At 40.4% G+C, this 16,435-nt stretch overlaps 1 protein-coding gene across 1 annotated transcript in view; it reads left to right on the top strand.

The window, feature by feature from the left end:
* ptk7a (protein tyrosine kinase 7a) overlaps positions 1-15,583 on the top strand; it is a 61,829-nt gene extending 46,246 nt beyond the window's left edge. Inside the window, exons 5-12 of the mRNA XM_037690514.1 lie at positions 2,407-2,554; positions 7,121-7,251; positions 10,989-11,258; positions 12,177-12,313; positions 13,111-13,246; positions 13,689-13,808; positions 15,036-15,185; positions 15,432-15,583. Coding sequence (XP_037546442.1) covers positions 2,407-2,554; positions 7,121-7,251; positions 10,989-11,258; positions 12,177-12,313; positions 13,111-13,246; positions 13,689-13,808; positions 15,036-15,185; positions 15,432-15,583 — 1,244 coding nt within the window. The remainder of the gene's footprint in view (positions 1-2,406; positions 2,555-7,120; positions 7,252-10,988; positions 11,259-12,176; positions 12,314-13,110; positions 13,247-13,688; positions 13,809-15,035; positions 15,186-15,431) is intronic.
* Positions 15,584-16,435: the final 852 nt, after the last annotated feature.

Here is a 16,435-nt window from a genome sequence, read left to right as displayed (position 1 = left end):
AATTATTCCCAGTACGTGCCTGACTCCCAGTCCTGAACCAAACCCCAAACATAACCCAGATCGTCCTGATGGCGAGCGTTTAGAGATCTGTCTTGATAATCTGAATAACCTCTGGAAAGTAGTTCTGAATCTATTTTTTTATATATATATATATGAGGATTTTTTTATTGTCATTTAAAAGATGAAATTTCAAACCATATTTTGATTTTAGGATTTCCTTTTTTTTTTTATTATAATTATTATTATTTATCCTTTATTTATACAGGTTAGTCTCTTTGAGTCATGAGGACTCATTTTCAAGAGACGGACGGCGCATAGAGTACAACATACAACAATAAAAGCACATAGTGTTATAAAAACAATAAAATTAAAGTGCCGTATAAAACAAGGTAAAATACTAAAAACAAGAGCACATTAGCCGTTATGGAAGCAGCTCCTAGTTGGATTGAAAATGGCTTCGATGGCACGCGGGGAAAGAAGCAAACGACTGAAGGCTTTCCTGCTCGATGTCATCGTCGGTTGTTGGTAATGTAAAAAAAAACATTCATTAGGATTATTTTTCAGACGTTTCAGTCATGTGACCCGTATATAAGGTATCAGTTGCAGTTGTTACAACCAGCAAGTTGTGCGGCCAGGTTTTGCGTGACCGCTTTTTAAAGCTTATTTTCATGTAATTCTAGGTCATGCACATTACTTTGTTGCTCATCTCGCTTTGTACCCAAACTAATAATTGAATCTACTGAAATGCAGCTTTGCTAATAATTATTTGCATCGCTGTAGTTTTCAGACCTGAACTTTCTGCCCATGATCCCTGTTATTAGATGGGTCCCATGCACGTGTCAAAACCCAACTTTACCACTCCAGAAATATGGAAACTAATGGGGCAACATGGATCAGTGGTTAGCACTTCTGCCTCACAGCAGGAATGTCCTGGGTTCAATCCCTGGTTTGAACCTGGGGTCTTTCTGTGTGGACTTTGTGTGGGTTTTCTCCTGGTACTCCGGTTTCCTCCTACAGACCAAAAACTTGCATGTTGGGCTTTCCTGGCCTCCCTTGCCAAAGAGGTCTGTGATCTCAATTTGCCTGTTTAAAAAAAAGTTAATAATAACCTTATTTTTTAATCAGTCTTTTTATTTTTTCAGAACACGCACACATACAAAAAACAACACAATCCCTTCCCACACCGGATCAGCCACACATACATGAACACACTACACATGCATTGTCATATTTTCAACATGCAACATAAACTGGCTGCCAACTGTCCCATAATCTCTCAACAGAACCTTTCAGGGTATATCTAATTTTGTCCTGATGAATACGATATATCGCTTCTCTTATCCAGTGTTCATATGCCGGGGGATGTGGATCCTTCCATCTTCATAGAATAAGTCTCCTGGCTAGAACAGAGCCAAAAGCAATCATATTCCTTCTTGTACTTGCTGAAGGACGTATCCTCATGGGGACACCCCAAACAATGAAACAAATGGTGACGGGTGAGCAGTTTTCCCTCATGTCACAGAGGAGGTATCGAATATAGATTGCCAATAGCTTTGCAGCTTTGGACAAGTCCAGAATGTGTGCAAGAGCGTAGCTGGAGTTTGTTTACAATGATTGCATGCGGGGTCCAGATCAGCTTTGATCTTGGACAGCTTGTCTTTGGACCAATGCAGCCGGTGCACCACCACAAATTGAATTACAGCGTGTCTCAGACAGAGTGAGGATGAATAAATGTTCTGTCTCCAACAGTTGCAACCCAGTGAGATACTGGCTTTGACAGAAGTTTCGACCCCCCACCTTAAAACCTAGATTAGGCGTGTTTCCATGTAAAATACTCGAGGTGTTAACAACATCAAATGTCTCCTTTTGGCAGGTCAGAACAGCTCAGTGTTTCTTCAAAGAGTGCTTTTCTTTTTTTCATATTAGGTGGAAAAAAATGTGAATAACAAGATGAAATCATTTTTTGGATGCTTTGAAATTATCTTCATTAACTAACTAGTCTACGCTGTCATTCATATTTAAAGCACTAAATTATATATCAAACGTCTCGTTGGGTTCGTCTTGTTTTCATTTTTGTTGATCCCACTTGAGTTCAAACCTCCGTTTGTGGGACTGGCTCATCTTCAGATCATGACAGAAAAATGAACGTGGATTTCCTGTGTGTGATTCTGTGGCCCACGAGGAAAAGGGAAGATAATGGTCCGATAAGCTGTGGGGGGCCTGTTCTCCGACCTCATTAAGTCTCCCCCCCCCCCGGGGTGGCTGTGGTGTTGACACACACAGAGTCGGGCTCGTGTTGCTGTTGGCAGCTTTTAATAAAGTCCTGTCATCGAAGTGAAGCGTCCACGCAGGTGGAGCTCAGGTCTGAAGATGTAATCACGCAGGTGTCGTGTGCTTCTGTCGCAGATAAGAGCGTCCCGCGGCCGGTGGTCGCTCCTGAAGACCAGGTGGTGTTGAGGAACGAAGAGGCCATGTTCCACTGCCAGTTCACCGCTGATCCCGACCCAACGGTGGAGTGGTACCACGAGAACGAACTGCTGGTTAACAAGTCTCGGTGAGTTGAAGGCTAAATCCTCCTGTCAGTCTTTAATGCTTTCCTTCAACTCCCCCCTTACTCCTACCAGCTAATCATCCTGCTGTCACTTATTTCAAAACCATCATAGAAATATCATCCTTGTCTAAGTAGCTTCAGACATCATGAGGTGAAATGACAAACCCCTCGGAGAGCTGTGGCTGCTCAGACTGGTCGGCGTCTCAAACTTGGAAACGCTGCCGAATGTTTTCATGTCTTGGATACTTTTTCTTTTTTCAACCATTGTCTTTAAACCCTAGAAATAGTTGTACGTAGAAAATAATTCTAATAAATGATCAGTTTCTGAAACACTCGGACCTGCCCGTCTGGCACAAACAGCCACATTCAGTCACTTAAATCCAAATGGCAGAATTTAACAAGATTAACACTTGAAAACAATTATTTGTTTGCTCGAAATTAGAGCAAAGGTGTGTCTCAGTTGAACTTTTACTTAATAAATGCACTTCGATGGTCAAATCAGCTTCATTTCATCGGGACGGTGCAGCAAAATGAAGCTGATTCAGTTGCTCCAGGCGAGCTGGACAAAGGTGGCAGTCTATGGCAAGCCGATTGTGTCACTAATAGCCACTTTTACTTATTACATGACACAATGGCATGCCATACTGCTCGAGTGCCATCTAGCGGCTGAAAATGTTAGTGTTTGATATTTTCAGTCCGAATGTATGAAAACGGTCGTATCTCAGCCAAAATTTGTTTTATAAATATGGAAAAAATATATATAAACAAGTTGCAGGGCAAGTAAATTATGCAAAAAAACAGCGACTTATAGGCCGAAAAATACAGTATACATATGTGTGCGTGTTATAATAATTTAAAATGACTACAGAAAAGTACGGTAACTCTACTAGGACAAACGGCTCCTCGACTTGCTTTATACTCACTTTATCAGATCCTAATTCAAACGAAAAGATTGCGATCCTCTTGAGACTGACGGGAAGAAATTCAGAACCTCCATGAATGTTCTGTGCGTAGTCGACAATAAAACACGGCTCACCATGAAAACACAAATAAATTGAAACCGAGTGATAACGGTAAACTACCGTACATCAAATTAGGTCAATTTAAGACAATTTAAACGCTCTCAATTCCAAAAAAAAAAGTGGTGTAAGGGCAACAGAAGTTTGTTACAGTAAGTGATATGAATAACGAGCAGCTGGAGGAACTTTTTAATTAATTTATTTATTTTGCAATGAATGAAGTTAACTGATCAGTAAGAGGGAACACATCTTTTAGATGTGAATATGTTTCACTTTGCTTTAATCTTTTGACATAAACTGTGAGACTTTCAGATCATTGCGTCATGTTTTTATTTACCTGTTACGCAACATCCACATGTTTTTTTTTCCAGCGGTTAGACACGTCGTCACACGAACACCACCTTGTGTCTAGCTGATGACAAAACGACGCAGTGAGCAGGAAAAGACCTCAAGCTGCAATCATCTCACCAGCACACGCTCTATAAACGCACCAGCTCTCTATAAAAACACCATTTCTAATCCTGCCCTCGGGGTCTGGAGCACTTCTGCTAAATGCCTGTTCAACATGCAGAGTACGATCCTCGTTTTTATGTTTCAGTTCTTACCGAGCTCACGGGGAAGGTGACTCAAACTGTAATGAGCCCATTTGTTCTCTAAGACGCCGATGACTCAGCAACAGGGTTTAAGACGATGAGGGATACAAGAACACTTTGAAAAGCTGCTGATTGTGGACGAGGAATTCCACGGCAGCCCCGGTGTTTTTTGATATTCTTGTTTATTGATCTGTGATTGTGACACCAGAGGAATGCAGCTCTGTGAGCGGAGAATATCATCGTTCCTTCACCTGCGGTGTTTAAATAACCCTCTGCCTTTACATGCGCCATTTTGTGCGCAAAGGAACAAATCGAGCCTTTAGCTATCATTCTGCTACTTTTAACGTTTTGTTACTCATTTGCAGATTTTTATTTTATTTTTTGGTATCGTTTTTGTCTTGCATTTTGCAACTTTCATCTGTTAGCTAACATTCTGCTAGTTTTAGCTTTTGGTCGTTGTGTTACTATTTGTAGCTTTTAGCTAGCATTTTTCTGATTGTGCTTTTTGTAAGACTTTTTGCTACTTTTAGTTAGACTTATGTTTTTTAACAATCCTGTTGGTGCTTTTAGCTAGCTTTTTGCTACATTTAGCTAATCTGTTGCTACTTTTAGCAAACCTTTTGCAACTTTTAGCTTTTAACAACCATTCTGCTAGATTTAACCTTTTCTTGTTGTTCTGCTAGTTTTAGCTTTTAGCTGCCACTTTGCTATTTGTAGTTGTTAGTTAAGTTTGGTTTTAAGCAAGCCTTTATCTACTTTTAACTTTTAGCTGCTCTTTTGCTACTTTTTCTTCTCATCTAGCATTTTGCAACTTTTAGCTGCCACTCTGCTAGCTTAAGCTTTTAGCTACCATTTTATTCCTTTAGTTTTTAGCTAGCATTTTTCTGATTTTGCTTTTAGGAAGATTTTTGCTACTTTTAGTTAGACTTGTTATTTTTTGCAATCCTATTGGTTCTTTTAGCTAGCTTTTTGCTACGTTTAGCTAACCTGTTGCTACTTTTAGCAAACCTTTTGTAGCTTTTAGCTACCATTCTGCTAGATTTAACCTTTGGCGGCTCTTCTGCTAGTTTTAGCTTTTAGCTGCCACTTTGTTATTTGTAGTTGTGAGTTAAGTTTGGTTTTAAGCAAGCCTTTTGCTACTTTTAGCTACACTTTTGCTACTTTTTTTCCATCTAGCATTTTGCAACTTTTAGCTGCCACTCCCCTAGCTTAAGCTTTTAGCTACCATTTTGCTACTTGTAGTTTTTAGTTAGTATTTTGCTAATTTTGCTTTTAGCTTCTATTCTGCTACGAAAATTTTTAGCTAGTATTTTTCTACTTTTGCTTCTAGCTAGGCTTTTACTTCTTTATTTAGACTTTTGTATATTTTTAGCAATCCTATTGGTGCTTTTAGCTAGCTTTTTGCGACATTTAGTTAACCTGTTGCTACTTTTAGCAAACCTGTTGCAACTTTTAGCTTTTAGCTACCATTCTGCTAGATCTAGCCTTTAGCAGTCATCCTGCTAGTTTTAGTTTTTAGCTACCACTTTGCTTTTTGTAGTTTTTAGTTAATGTTATACTTTGTTTGTTTTTTAGCAAGCTATTTGCTGCTATTAAATTTTAGCTACTCTTTTGTTACTTTTACTTTCTATCTAGCCTTTTGCAACTTTTAGCTACCAATCTGCTAGCTTAATCTTTTAGCTACCTTTTCGCTACTTGTAATTTTTAGTGTTTTGCTAATTTTGCTTTTAGCTACCATTCTGCTTCTTTAACCATTTAGCTTCTGTTCTGCTACGTTAGTTTTTAACTAACATTTTTCTACTTTTGCTTTTAGCTAGACTTTTGCTTCTTTTAGTTAGACTTGCTGTTTTAGCTATCCTACTGGTGCTTTTAGCTTCAGTTGACCTGTTGCTAGTTTTGTTGCAACTTTTAGCTAACATTCTGTCAGTTTTAGCTTTTGCTACTTTTTCTTTCCATCTAGCATTTTGCAACTTTTAGCTGCCACCCTGCTAGCTTAAACTTTTAGCTACAATTTTGCTACTTCTTGTTTTTAGTTAGTTTTGCTAATTTGGCTTTTAGCTACTGTTCTGCTTCTTTAACCATTTAACTTTATTTTGCTACTTTTAGTTTTTGCACAGGTTTTTGTTACTTTTAGTAAATGTTTTGCTTCTTTTGGTTATCTGTTTTGTGACTTTGTGCTTTTAGCTTTTTATTTATTTTTATTTTTTTAGCTAGTGCTTTTTGTTTCTTTTTGTTTTAACAACTCAGTTTCAGCTTCTTTAGCGTTCTCTCTGCAGTTTCTTTCATATTTGTTAGTTTTTTAGCGAGGTTCGAAGACGTTTTCCCTCAGAGGGATGTGATGTTCCTCAGACTTGTTCCTCATCATCACGGGTAGAACAGAACTCCAGGTCCCACGGCTCCTTCGGCTTCTAGCTGCTGAAACAAAGAAGACAAGATGACAGAAACAGCCTGCTGAGGGAACCGCTGCAGTTCTCTGCTTCCATCAGATATTCACAGTTTTTAGTAACTCCTTTCTCTTAAATCTAAAATGAGCTGTTCGTGTGGGGAATCTTCGGCTCCTTGTTTTTAAAGTTCCTGCTCCTCCTGTCCAGCAGCAGCGCAGCCCCCAGGAGTATCGGCTCAGTGGTTCCCAAACCAGGTCCTTTGGGAACACCATCCTGCATGTTTTAGTTGTTTTCCTGCTCCAACACACCTGACTCAGTGCTTTAATTACTTCCTCATGTTCTGTAGAAGCCTGTTAGTCACCCATTTATTTAAATCAGACGTGTCAAAGGAAACGACTAAAACGTGCAGGATGGTGTTCCTCAAGGGCCGTGGTTGGGAAACATTGTAAATAAACAGCCTTTTTATCTTAAGTTTTCAGAAACTGAGTTTATTTGTTGTTGATTGATCATCAGATGGATCGGAGCACTTGGAGAGGTGTGCAGAATAATCGTTTATCTGTCTCCTGTGTGCAGAGTGTTCCTGCTGTCCAACGGGACTCTGATGATCACACAAGTCAAGCCCAGGAACACCGGAAACTACAAGTGTGTCGGCCGCGGCCTCAGAGGATCCCAGGTCACGCTGAAGGCTTCCCTCCTCATAGCCGGTACGAAAAAAACCACTTAAACTTCAGCTGTTGCAGCTGGCGACAGCTAAAGACCCAGGCTTCAGAAATCTGAGCCCGAGCTGCAAACTTCTGTTTCTCAGCTCGACTTTTCACTCGGAGCTCGGTCTGCCCGGCGCTAATCAGATCCCTGCACTGACATGTGGCTCCGCTGCATCCACTTCTCTCTCTGGAGCGGATCTTTTCTGCTGCTGCTGCTTTTTGTTGTTTCCTCCGACAGTCCAAATGTTTTCAAAACTTATTCGGGACAAAGTGAAACACTCGTGACGCACCACGAGCAGGCGAAACTGATAAACGAGCACTTTCTGTGAAAATGCAGCGCGGAGGCTGAGCGCTGAAGGACTGCTGAAATTAAATAATGAATTGGGAACTGCTCAGGTTAAAAACAAGCTGAACAGGAGCTAAAATCAGCAAAGCCACAGCCGAAAGCTAAATGTAGCAGAATTGTAGCTAAAAGCTCAAAATTAGAAAAAACATGTCTAACAACTACAGTTAGCAAAATAGTAGCTAATTTAAGTTACAAAATTTTAAGTAAAAGCTAAGTTTAGCCTAACTTTTAAATTTTATTAAATCATAATTAACAACTACAATTAGCAAAATGGCTAATAAAAAGTGAAATGTAGCAAAACTTAATTAAAAGCTACATGTAGAAAATTTGTAGAAAAAAATCTCATGAGCAAATTGGTACAAGTAAAAAACTAAATAGTAGCTAACAACTGTAGTTAGCAAAACTAGCTAAAAGTTTATTTAACAGAGCTGTAGTTGAAAGCTATTATTAGCTAAAGTATAGCTACCTATAAATTATCAAAACAATCGCTAAAAGTTAAATGCAAAAGTACCTAAGAGCTATAATTAGCAAAACTGTTGATAAAAGCTAAAATGGACAAAATACTAGCTGACAACTGATTCAGCTGACAAAACAATTCTGACAACTACAGTTTGCAAAACTAGCTAAAAGTTACTTCAGCAGAACTGTGGCGAAAAGCTAAAATGATCAAAACTGTTGACAAAAGCTAAAATGGACAAAATACTAGTTGACAAATCAATTGCTAACAACTGCAATTAGCAAAACTGTAAATTACAGCTCTAATGAGCCAATATTTAATTAAAAACTTTTGTTAAAAACTAACAAGGCCTAAATAATAGCTAATAACCACCATCAGCAAAACTGTAGCTAAAACTTACTTTAGCAGAACTGTGGCTAAAAGGTAAAATTAGCTGCATTGTTGCTAAAAGATAAAATTGATTAAACTGTAGCTAAATACAATGAGCAAAACTGTCGCTAGTAGTTCAATGCAGCAAAACTGTAGATGCAATCTAAAAGTAGCAATGTGTAGCCAAAAGCTAAAGTTAGCTAAATTGTAGCTAAAAGCTAAAATTTGCAAACGGTAGCTAAAAGCTACATTTAGAACAGCCAAAGCTAAAGGAGCATCAGAAGACATAACAGGAATATTGTAATAATTCATGCCAGGACGTCTCGGTGTGAAGGTTTATGAAGAAGCTAAACTCCAGTCTTTTAGTTGCGTTTGGACTAGCCGTTAGCTCATCGGTCTGGTCCAAACTGACGCCGTTCAAAGAGCTATGTACAACAGGTAAGATATTACTTGTTCATAATTTGTCCGCAGAGTTGCCCCACTTAAAGAAATATGTTTTTTTTTCTCTATCAAATTAATTTAAAATTTAACTAAAATGTAAGAAGAAAAACAAACTAAGAAAATAATTATCCAAATAATAGGAATAGCTCTCCTTGCGTTATTTTAAGTTTCTGCTTCAGATTAAGAGAAGCTGTAGTATCCTATTATTAATCTGCTAACTTTTTAATATTCATTTGCATGCAAGCCAAATTTTCTGAATAAGCTCGGGGCTGGAATGTCTGTTCATTTTAATGTCCCGAGGACTCTGTTCCCTTTGTCTTTACCCCCCTCAAGGGTTCCGGATTAACAAGGTACGAGATTCTCTGCAGCTTTAACCCAGTAACCTTCAGCTTCATTTAAATCTCTTAATTCAGATAATCTGGTGGTAATCCCAGCAGGCATTATGGGGCATTTTGGTAGAATTCAGTATTTAAAAACAAGTTCAAACAGTTTAATTAGAGCTCTGCCTCATTTGTTCATTTGCTGCTTCACTTCTCCATAATCTGCAGAGAATATATTTTTTAATAAATGATTTTAAAGATCTGAGTTCTGATTTCAGGCCTCTGCTGGTCATTAAAGTTTTGATGGGTTCCACAGGAGGACTTAGGAGGTGTTCTCATTACTCTTTGTTTAAGGGCTCATAGTTTCGGTGCGAACCACCTCACAGGCCTGAGCTAATCCTGTTAAAGTACAACCTTTATGTTCTGTGTTCATCCACTGCGAAATGGAAATAATAATAATAATAATAATGATAAATTAAATTCATTTCAGTTTATTTATATAGCGCCAAGTCACAACAGAAGTTATCTCAGGGCACTGAACAGAAACATTCACATTTATTATAAATGTCAATTAGTAACGTTTATCTAAGGAAGGAAAGAAGCCAGCAGATGCGTTGAATCTTCATTTCATCGCAGTCTCTCATTCTGAGCAAGCACGAAGGCAACAGTGGAAATGAAAAAAGTCCCTCAAATAGGAAGAAACCTCCAGCAGAACCAGGCTCTGTATTTGTCCAAGCACTGAACCCTGAGGAACTCCATAAGTAACTTTGGTATAAGAAGAAGATTTATTATTTACATTTACAACTTGGAATCCATCAGATAGATATGATTTAAACCAATTTAAAGCTGTTCCTGTAATCCCGATATCATATTTAAGCCTCTGTAATAGAATATTATGATCATCTGTATCAAATGCAGCACTGAGGTCTAACAGGACCAGTGTAGACACAAGTCCATTGTCTGAGACCATGAGAATATCATTAGTAACTTTCACCAGTGCAGATTTATTGCTGTGGTGAGCTCTAAAACCTGACTGAAACTTCAAACTGATTATTTATTTGTAGATGTTCACGCAACTGACCTGCAACTATATCCTAGAATTTTTGAGACGAAAGTTAGATTAGATATAGGTCTATAGTTGGCTAAGATTCCTGAGTCAAGTTTATGTTTCGTAAGTAAAGGTTTAATTACAGCAATCTTAAAGCTCTGTGGTACGTAACCATTTATTAGAGACAAATTAAGCAGATCCAAGGTGTGGTTATTAATTAAGGGAAATACATTTTTAAATAGTCTGGTTGGGATGGGATCTAGCAGACATGTGGATGGTTTGGGTGAAGCTATTATTTTTGACGATTCAGAGAGCTCAACAGGACAAAAACAGTCCAAACATAAATCAGGTTCTAGTGACGTTTCTAAAATTGCCTCATCTGACACAGAACCAGAGGCGATAGTAGGAAGGGTGGTTTGATTTATTTTTTTTTCCCTTAATTGAAAAATTTTTATTTATAAAGAATCTCATGAACTCATCACTGCTTATCGTTGTAGGGATACATGAATCAACAAAGATATGATTTTTCATTAGCCATTAATTAAAAATTATAAAAGATTAGAAAAATAAATATTTATGAAAGCATACATGTTATAAATGGTGTCATTATAGATTCGTTTTTATGCAAATCTTAATTACGGCAGATTTCCTGCAGCTTGTGCTCATCCTGACTTGTTTTGTCAGCATGGGTCTCAATTAAGACTCACTTCCAGCGTTTACGTCGTGGTCTCCGTGTTTCCTCGTTCTCCTCCACAGAAATAGGCGACATGGTGCCCGACACGTCCAAGGTGTTCACAGCTTCCAACACCCTGCAGCGGGTGACCTGCCGACGCCCTCGTGGGAGGCCCGAGCCCGAGGTGTGGTGGATGAGAGATGGCCGGCGGCTGCCCACGGAGGGCAGGGTGCACCAAGACGGCCTGGACCTGGTCTTCAGTCCAACGGAGGAGGGGGATTCAGGGGCTTACACGTGCCTGGCCCAAAACAAGGCCGGGCGCAGGGTGCAGCAGCTCACATTCATAGTTGCCAGTAAGTCATGCAGAGAAACAGGACAATGAAAATGCCTCTCTGAATCTTCTGGTGTCGTCTTTATGTTGAAGCCAGGAGGCAGAAACGATCGTGTGAAAGTTGCAACGAAAATGCCGAAGGAGGTTTGTGTTTCAGGTCTCTGATTTTATGTTCCAAATTTTAGAAAGTTATATTGATGATGGAGAGGAATTGGAAATACCCTCCTGGGACCAGCAGGGATTATTCGTTTTCATCTTTAGATGGTCCAAAGAACTTTACTAGTTGAACTTTTATTCAAGAAACGGTCCAAAGTTCCACCATCCGTCAGCTTTCTCCTCTAAAGCCCGACAGTCTTTTGGTACTTCGTTTTTTAATATTCCAAGATGAAAACTTGCCAACTTTTAGGTGTGCAAACTGTAGAAAGACAACCAAGATAGAAAGAAATGGTAAAGGTGCTGCCAGTAGCTTGTTACTATGGTAACCACACAACCTGTGTCTCGCTCCCTGAGAGTAGAAAGTAAGACTTCGAGTAATAGTTACTGTGTGAAAACTAAACGTGCTGGAAAATACATTCCTGAACCAAAATTAATAATTGTTCATTTTTATTTATTTATGGATAGTTACAATAAGCGAATCAGATACAAGTGAAGTCATTAGAGTTTAGGCGTTCGCTCTCTGCACTTTGTGGGGGTTTGAGAGGAAAACACAAGTTGTACAGACGTGAGAGACACTCCGGGTGAAAGAGGACAAAGAAACCTACGCCTGGATGTATAAACCGTTTGATTTTTTTTATTCTAAAATGTCCAAAACTCATAAAATCAAACAGTTAAAACCTGAAAAATTGTTAAAATGATGTTAAAAAAACCTCCTGTGAGCTGTTTAAACTGATAATGTTTCTACTCTGAAGCCTGTCTGAGTTGTGTGTGTGTTTGTCCGCAGCTGCCCCGGTGTGGGTGACCAAACCTCAGGACAGCAACCTAGAAGAAGGCAGACCTGGTTACCTTCACTGTAACGCTCAGGCCACCCCTCAGCCCGAGGTCGTCTGGTACCGCAACAACATGATGATCACACTCGAGGTTTGTTCTGCGCCCTTCTCTCCGTTCTATCGTTTCTCCCCGGCCCCACTGCGGCGCGATGAGGGGGCGTTGGAGATACCTTCAGTCCGTCTGTGCATGTTGAGTGTTCTTTCAAAATTGGGTTGCAGTGTCAAAATCCAAGATGGCTGTCTCCGTATATGTCCCATTTGTCTTGTGAGCTGCATAACTTGAAAAATAAGCAACTTGCCGACTTCCGTTTATGTGTGTGGCTGCATGTAGGCGTAAGAAAGCTCGCCATCGAAAATTGTTTTGCCTTGTTAAAATCCAAGATGGCTGCTGCCATTAATATGAACCCTGTGAGCTGGATAACTTGAGAATAAGCAACATGCTGATTTTCACTTGAGTGTGTGGCTGCATCTATGCATAAGAAAGGTCATAAATGCACATATTGCTTAAGAGTAAAGTTTCCTGAAATGATTGGGGTGGCCGAAGATTAATCTATGAGGGACAAGGCCACCGCTGCCCCCCCAACCTTCTCCATCCATTGTACCTGGCGGTGGATTAAACTTCTCCCTCCACTGTCCAGGGTCTGTCGCTCTGTGCTGCCTGAGACGAGCGAGAACATTAAAACTATGTCTGTTCTTCTCCCCACTTGAACATCTTGCACCAAAAACATTTAGGTTGACTTGCCCTCCCTGTTCAATTCCAGTCCAGAAGACCACTCGTCTCAAACGTTGCAAACATTCGATATTTAAATCCGTCAGTGATGGGGGTTACATCGATGTTTATATTTCATGACGTTTAAGTTTTAACTTCTCTTTCTTTGTCTCCTCCAGGACTCTCGCTTCAAGACGTTCTCTAACGGCACCCTGAGGATCAACAACGTGGAGGTGTACGACGCTCACATGTACAGCTGTGAAACCAAGACCGTAGGCGGCCGGCTGTCGGGCCACGCCAGAGTTATTGTTCTTGGTGAGCTGCGGAGAAATCACTCAGTAATTCACTTCCTTTACTCGGCTTCTATTAAAGACTAGATGATGCTGTGAGGTCACAGCCATGAAACGAGTGAACGGGGTCACGGTTGTTGTTCACCGAGGTGTAACCATGACTCAAACATGGCAGCCCTGTTTCAGCCTGCGCGTCAACGCCTTATCTCCACGATGGATGACCGCCTGCAGCCGCAGCTCCTCGGCCCGACGTGTCCGCTCTCCGTTCATCTGATCTGAGCTCAGTCCTCATCAGATCGGTGAACTCGTGTCGCCGCCACTTTTCCACAAACGTCTGCGTGAACACGATTTGGATCAGCTTAGTGTCATTTAATCTGTAGGGCAAGTTGCACAAAAGAGGCTTTGACTTGCACCCCACCCCCATTTTGGTGTGTTACACACGTCTCTGATATGTGTGTGTGTTTCAGAGAAGCTGAAATTCACACCGACCCCCCAGCCTTCCCAGTGCCTGGAGCTGGATAAGGAGATCACCATCCAGTGCTCCGCTAAAGGCCGAGAGATCCCGACAATCCGCTGGACCAAAGCAGGTAGGCAAGCCACCGGGTTGACCTTTAACCCCCCCAGTTGCTGGAGATCAGATTAGGAACAGCTGCTCAATAAGCTAAAACATCTCGCAGCTCTTTACGACGAGACATGAAGAACGATGATAAATAGAACCTGTATGTTTATATACATGTACAGATCTCATTCATTCCAGCTTTATTTAGACAGGTTGGTCCCATTGAGCCTCGAGGACTCGTTTACAAGAGAGACCATGTACATGTGTATGTGCATATTTGTCTTTTTTCAAGTGTGTGTGTTCTGCTTCTTTTTGATTATTCACATGTTTTTTATACAATTAGAAGATGCTGTAGGATGCCTCAAAAATTCCCTCCTGGGATTAATAAAGCACCTACTTACCTTCCTTCCTTCTTTCCTTCCTTCCTACCTACCTTCCTAACTTTCTTCCTACATTCCTTCCTACCTACCTACATAACTTCTGTCCTACCTACCTTCCTACCTTTCTTCCTACCTTCCTTCCTTCTTTCCTTCCTACCTACCTTCCTTCCTTCGTATCTAACAGCCTTCCTTCCTACTTATCTACCTTCCTTCCTTCCTTCCTTCTTTCCTACCTACCATCCTTCCTTCCTATCTACCTTCCTACCTACCTTCCTTCTTTCCTACCTATCTTCCTTCCTTCCTACCTACTACCTACCTTCCTTCTCTCCTACCTACCTCCCTTCCTTCCTTCCTTCCTACCTATCTACCTACCTACCTTCCTTCCTTCCTACCTACTACCTACCTTCCTTCTCTCCTACCTATCTACCTTCCTACCTTCCTTCCTACCTATCTACCTTCCTACCTTTTTTCCTACCTACCTACCTTCCTTCCTACCTATCTACCTTCCTTCCTAGCTTCCTACCTACCTTCCTTCCTTCTTTCATTCCTTCCTTCTTTCCTACTTACCTACCTACCTAATTACACATCTACAACTGATTAATTTTGAGGTCAACCCAGTTCAAGATGGCTGCCATAGCTAAGTGAACTCATCAAACACAAATGTAGCTGTAACTCAGTTTAACAGATGTTGAGCGAACCTTTACTGTGGTAGTAGCTGAGCGTCATCCTCGACACACCGATCACTGCGTGAGATTTTACACGATGTTGGCGTTTGTAAAGTTTGACCAAAATGGTGACAACTCCTGTCCTTCAAGGAATGCAGGGTCTTTAAACTCGTTTTTATAAATAACCATGTGTCGTATCTCCCCCCTCAGATGGAGGAGAACTACCCCCCCACGTGGAGCAGAGGAACGGCCAGCTTCATTTCACCAAAGTCACCCGCAGCGACGCTGGCAACTACACCTGCATCGCCTCCAACCGCCTGCAGGGGGAGATCCGAGCCCTGGTGTCCCTCACTGTGGCCGGTAAACTCTCGGCTGTCATTCTGGAGACAGGAAGTAATGATAAACAGGCGTGCCACAGAACTTCTCGTCTGAGAGTAGTTTTATACCGAGACCGACATTGATCGTTCTCGTTAGGTTACTTTTATTTTGCACTCGGTGACTGTTGTATTGCAAACTCTCGGCCTCTAAACAAAGTGTTGGACTTCAGCTGCTGTCTTCCAAACCTGAGCTCTTGTTCCGTTTTGTTTTCCGTTTGTATTCGTGCAGTGTACATTCGCTTCAAGGTGGAGCCGGAAAACACGACCGTGTACCAGGGCCACACAGCCGTGCTGCACTGCCAGGCCACCGGCGACCCCGAGCCTCACATCCACTGGATGGTTAAAGACAAGGCGCTGGACACCCGAAAGAAGAGGAGGTAAGCAAGACGCCCACGTTTGTAGTCTCTACAGGCTCCATGTACGTTCTCTCTGCTCTCATGATGGAATGGCTGAGCAGCTGTAGCTGATGCAAATTATTCTTAATGTTCATTATTTTCCTGTTTTTAATTTTTCTGTATGTTTTTGGAACCTAACTGCTAACTTTTAAACATACAACTTTTTTTACAAAAACTTTTCCTGTTAATATACTGTATATTAGAGTCCCTTCAAATCCTCCAAAACCTTTGTTCTCTTTGGAATCCACTTCATACTAGTACTACTACTGCAAATGCTAATGTTACTGCTGTTAATGCCAGTACTACTGCTAATGTGAGTACTGCTGCTAATACTACTTGTACTGATAATAATTTTAGTTAAAAGCTAACATTTTTTTAAATTAAACTCTTTGCTGCTTTTAGCTAGCCTTTAGTTACTTTTAACTTTTTTAGCTGGATTTGTCAAAAGTAACAAAAGAAAAGCTAAAAGCTGCAAAAAGTTAGGTAAAAGGCCAAACGTAGCAAAATGCTAACAAAAAGCAATGAATGGAGAGCTAAAAGCTAAAATTATCTGAAGGCTAGCTAAAAGCCGAAAGTAGCAAAAGGTTAGCTGAAAAACAATTGTAGCAAATTAGTTCTTAAAAGCCAAATGTTGACAAATAATAGCTAAAAACAAAACCAACTAGCCTAAAGCACAAATTAGTAAATGCTAGCAAAAAGTAGCAAATGGTTAGCTAAAAGTCAAAAGTGGCAAGATGCTATCATCGAGCAATAAATGGTTAGCTAAAATTATCTATAAAGTAGGTAAAAACGGAAAATAGCAAAATGCTAGCTAAAAATCAAAAGTAACAAAACACTA

Source organism: Nematolebias whitei, chromosome 1 (assembly GCF_014905685.2).
Source record: "Nematolebias whitei isolate Nwh7 chromosome 1, NemWhi1, whole genome shotgun sequence".
In the NCBI taxonomy this organism is placed as follows: domain Eukaryota; kingdom Metazoa; phylum Chordata; class Actinopteri; order Cyprinodontiformes; family Rivulidae; genus Nematolebias; species Nematolebias whitei.
This window is presented reverse-complemented; position numbering and strand designations above follow the sequence as displayed.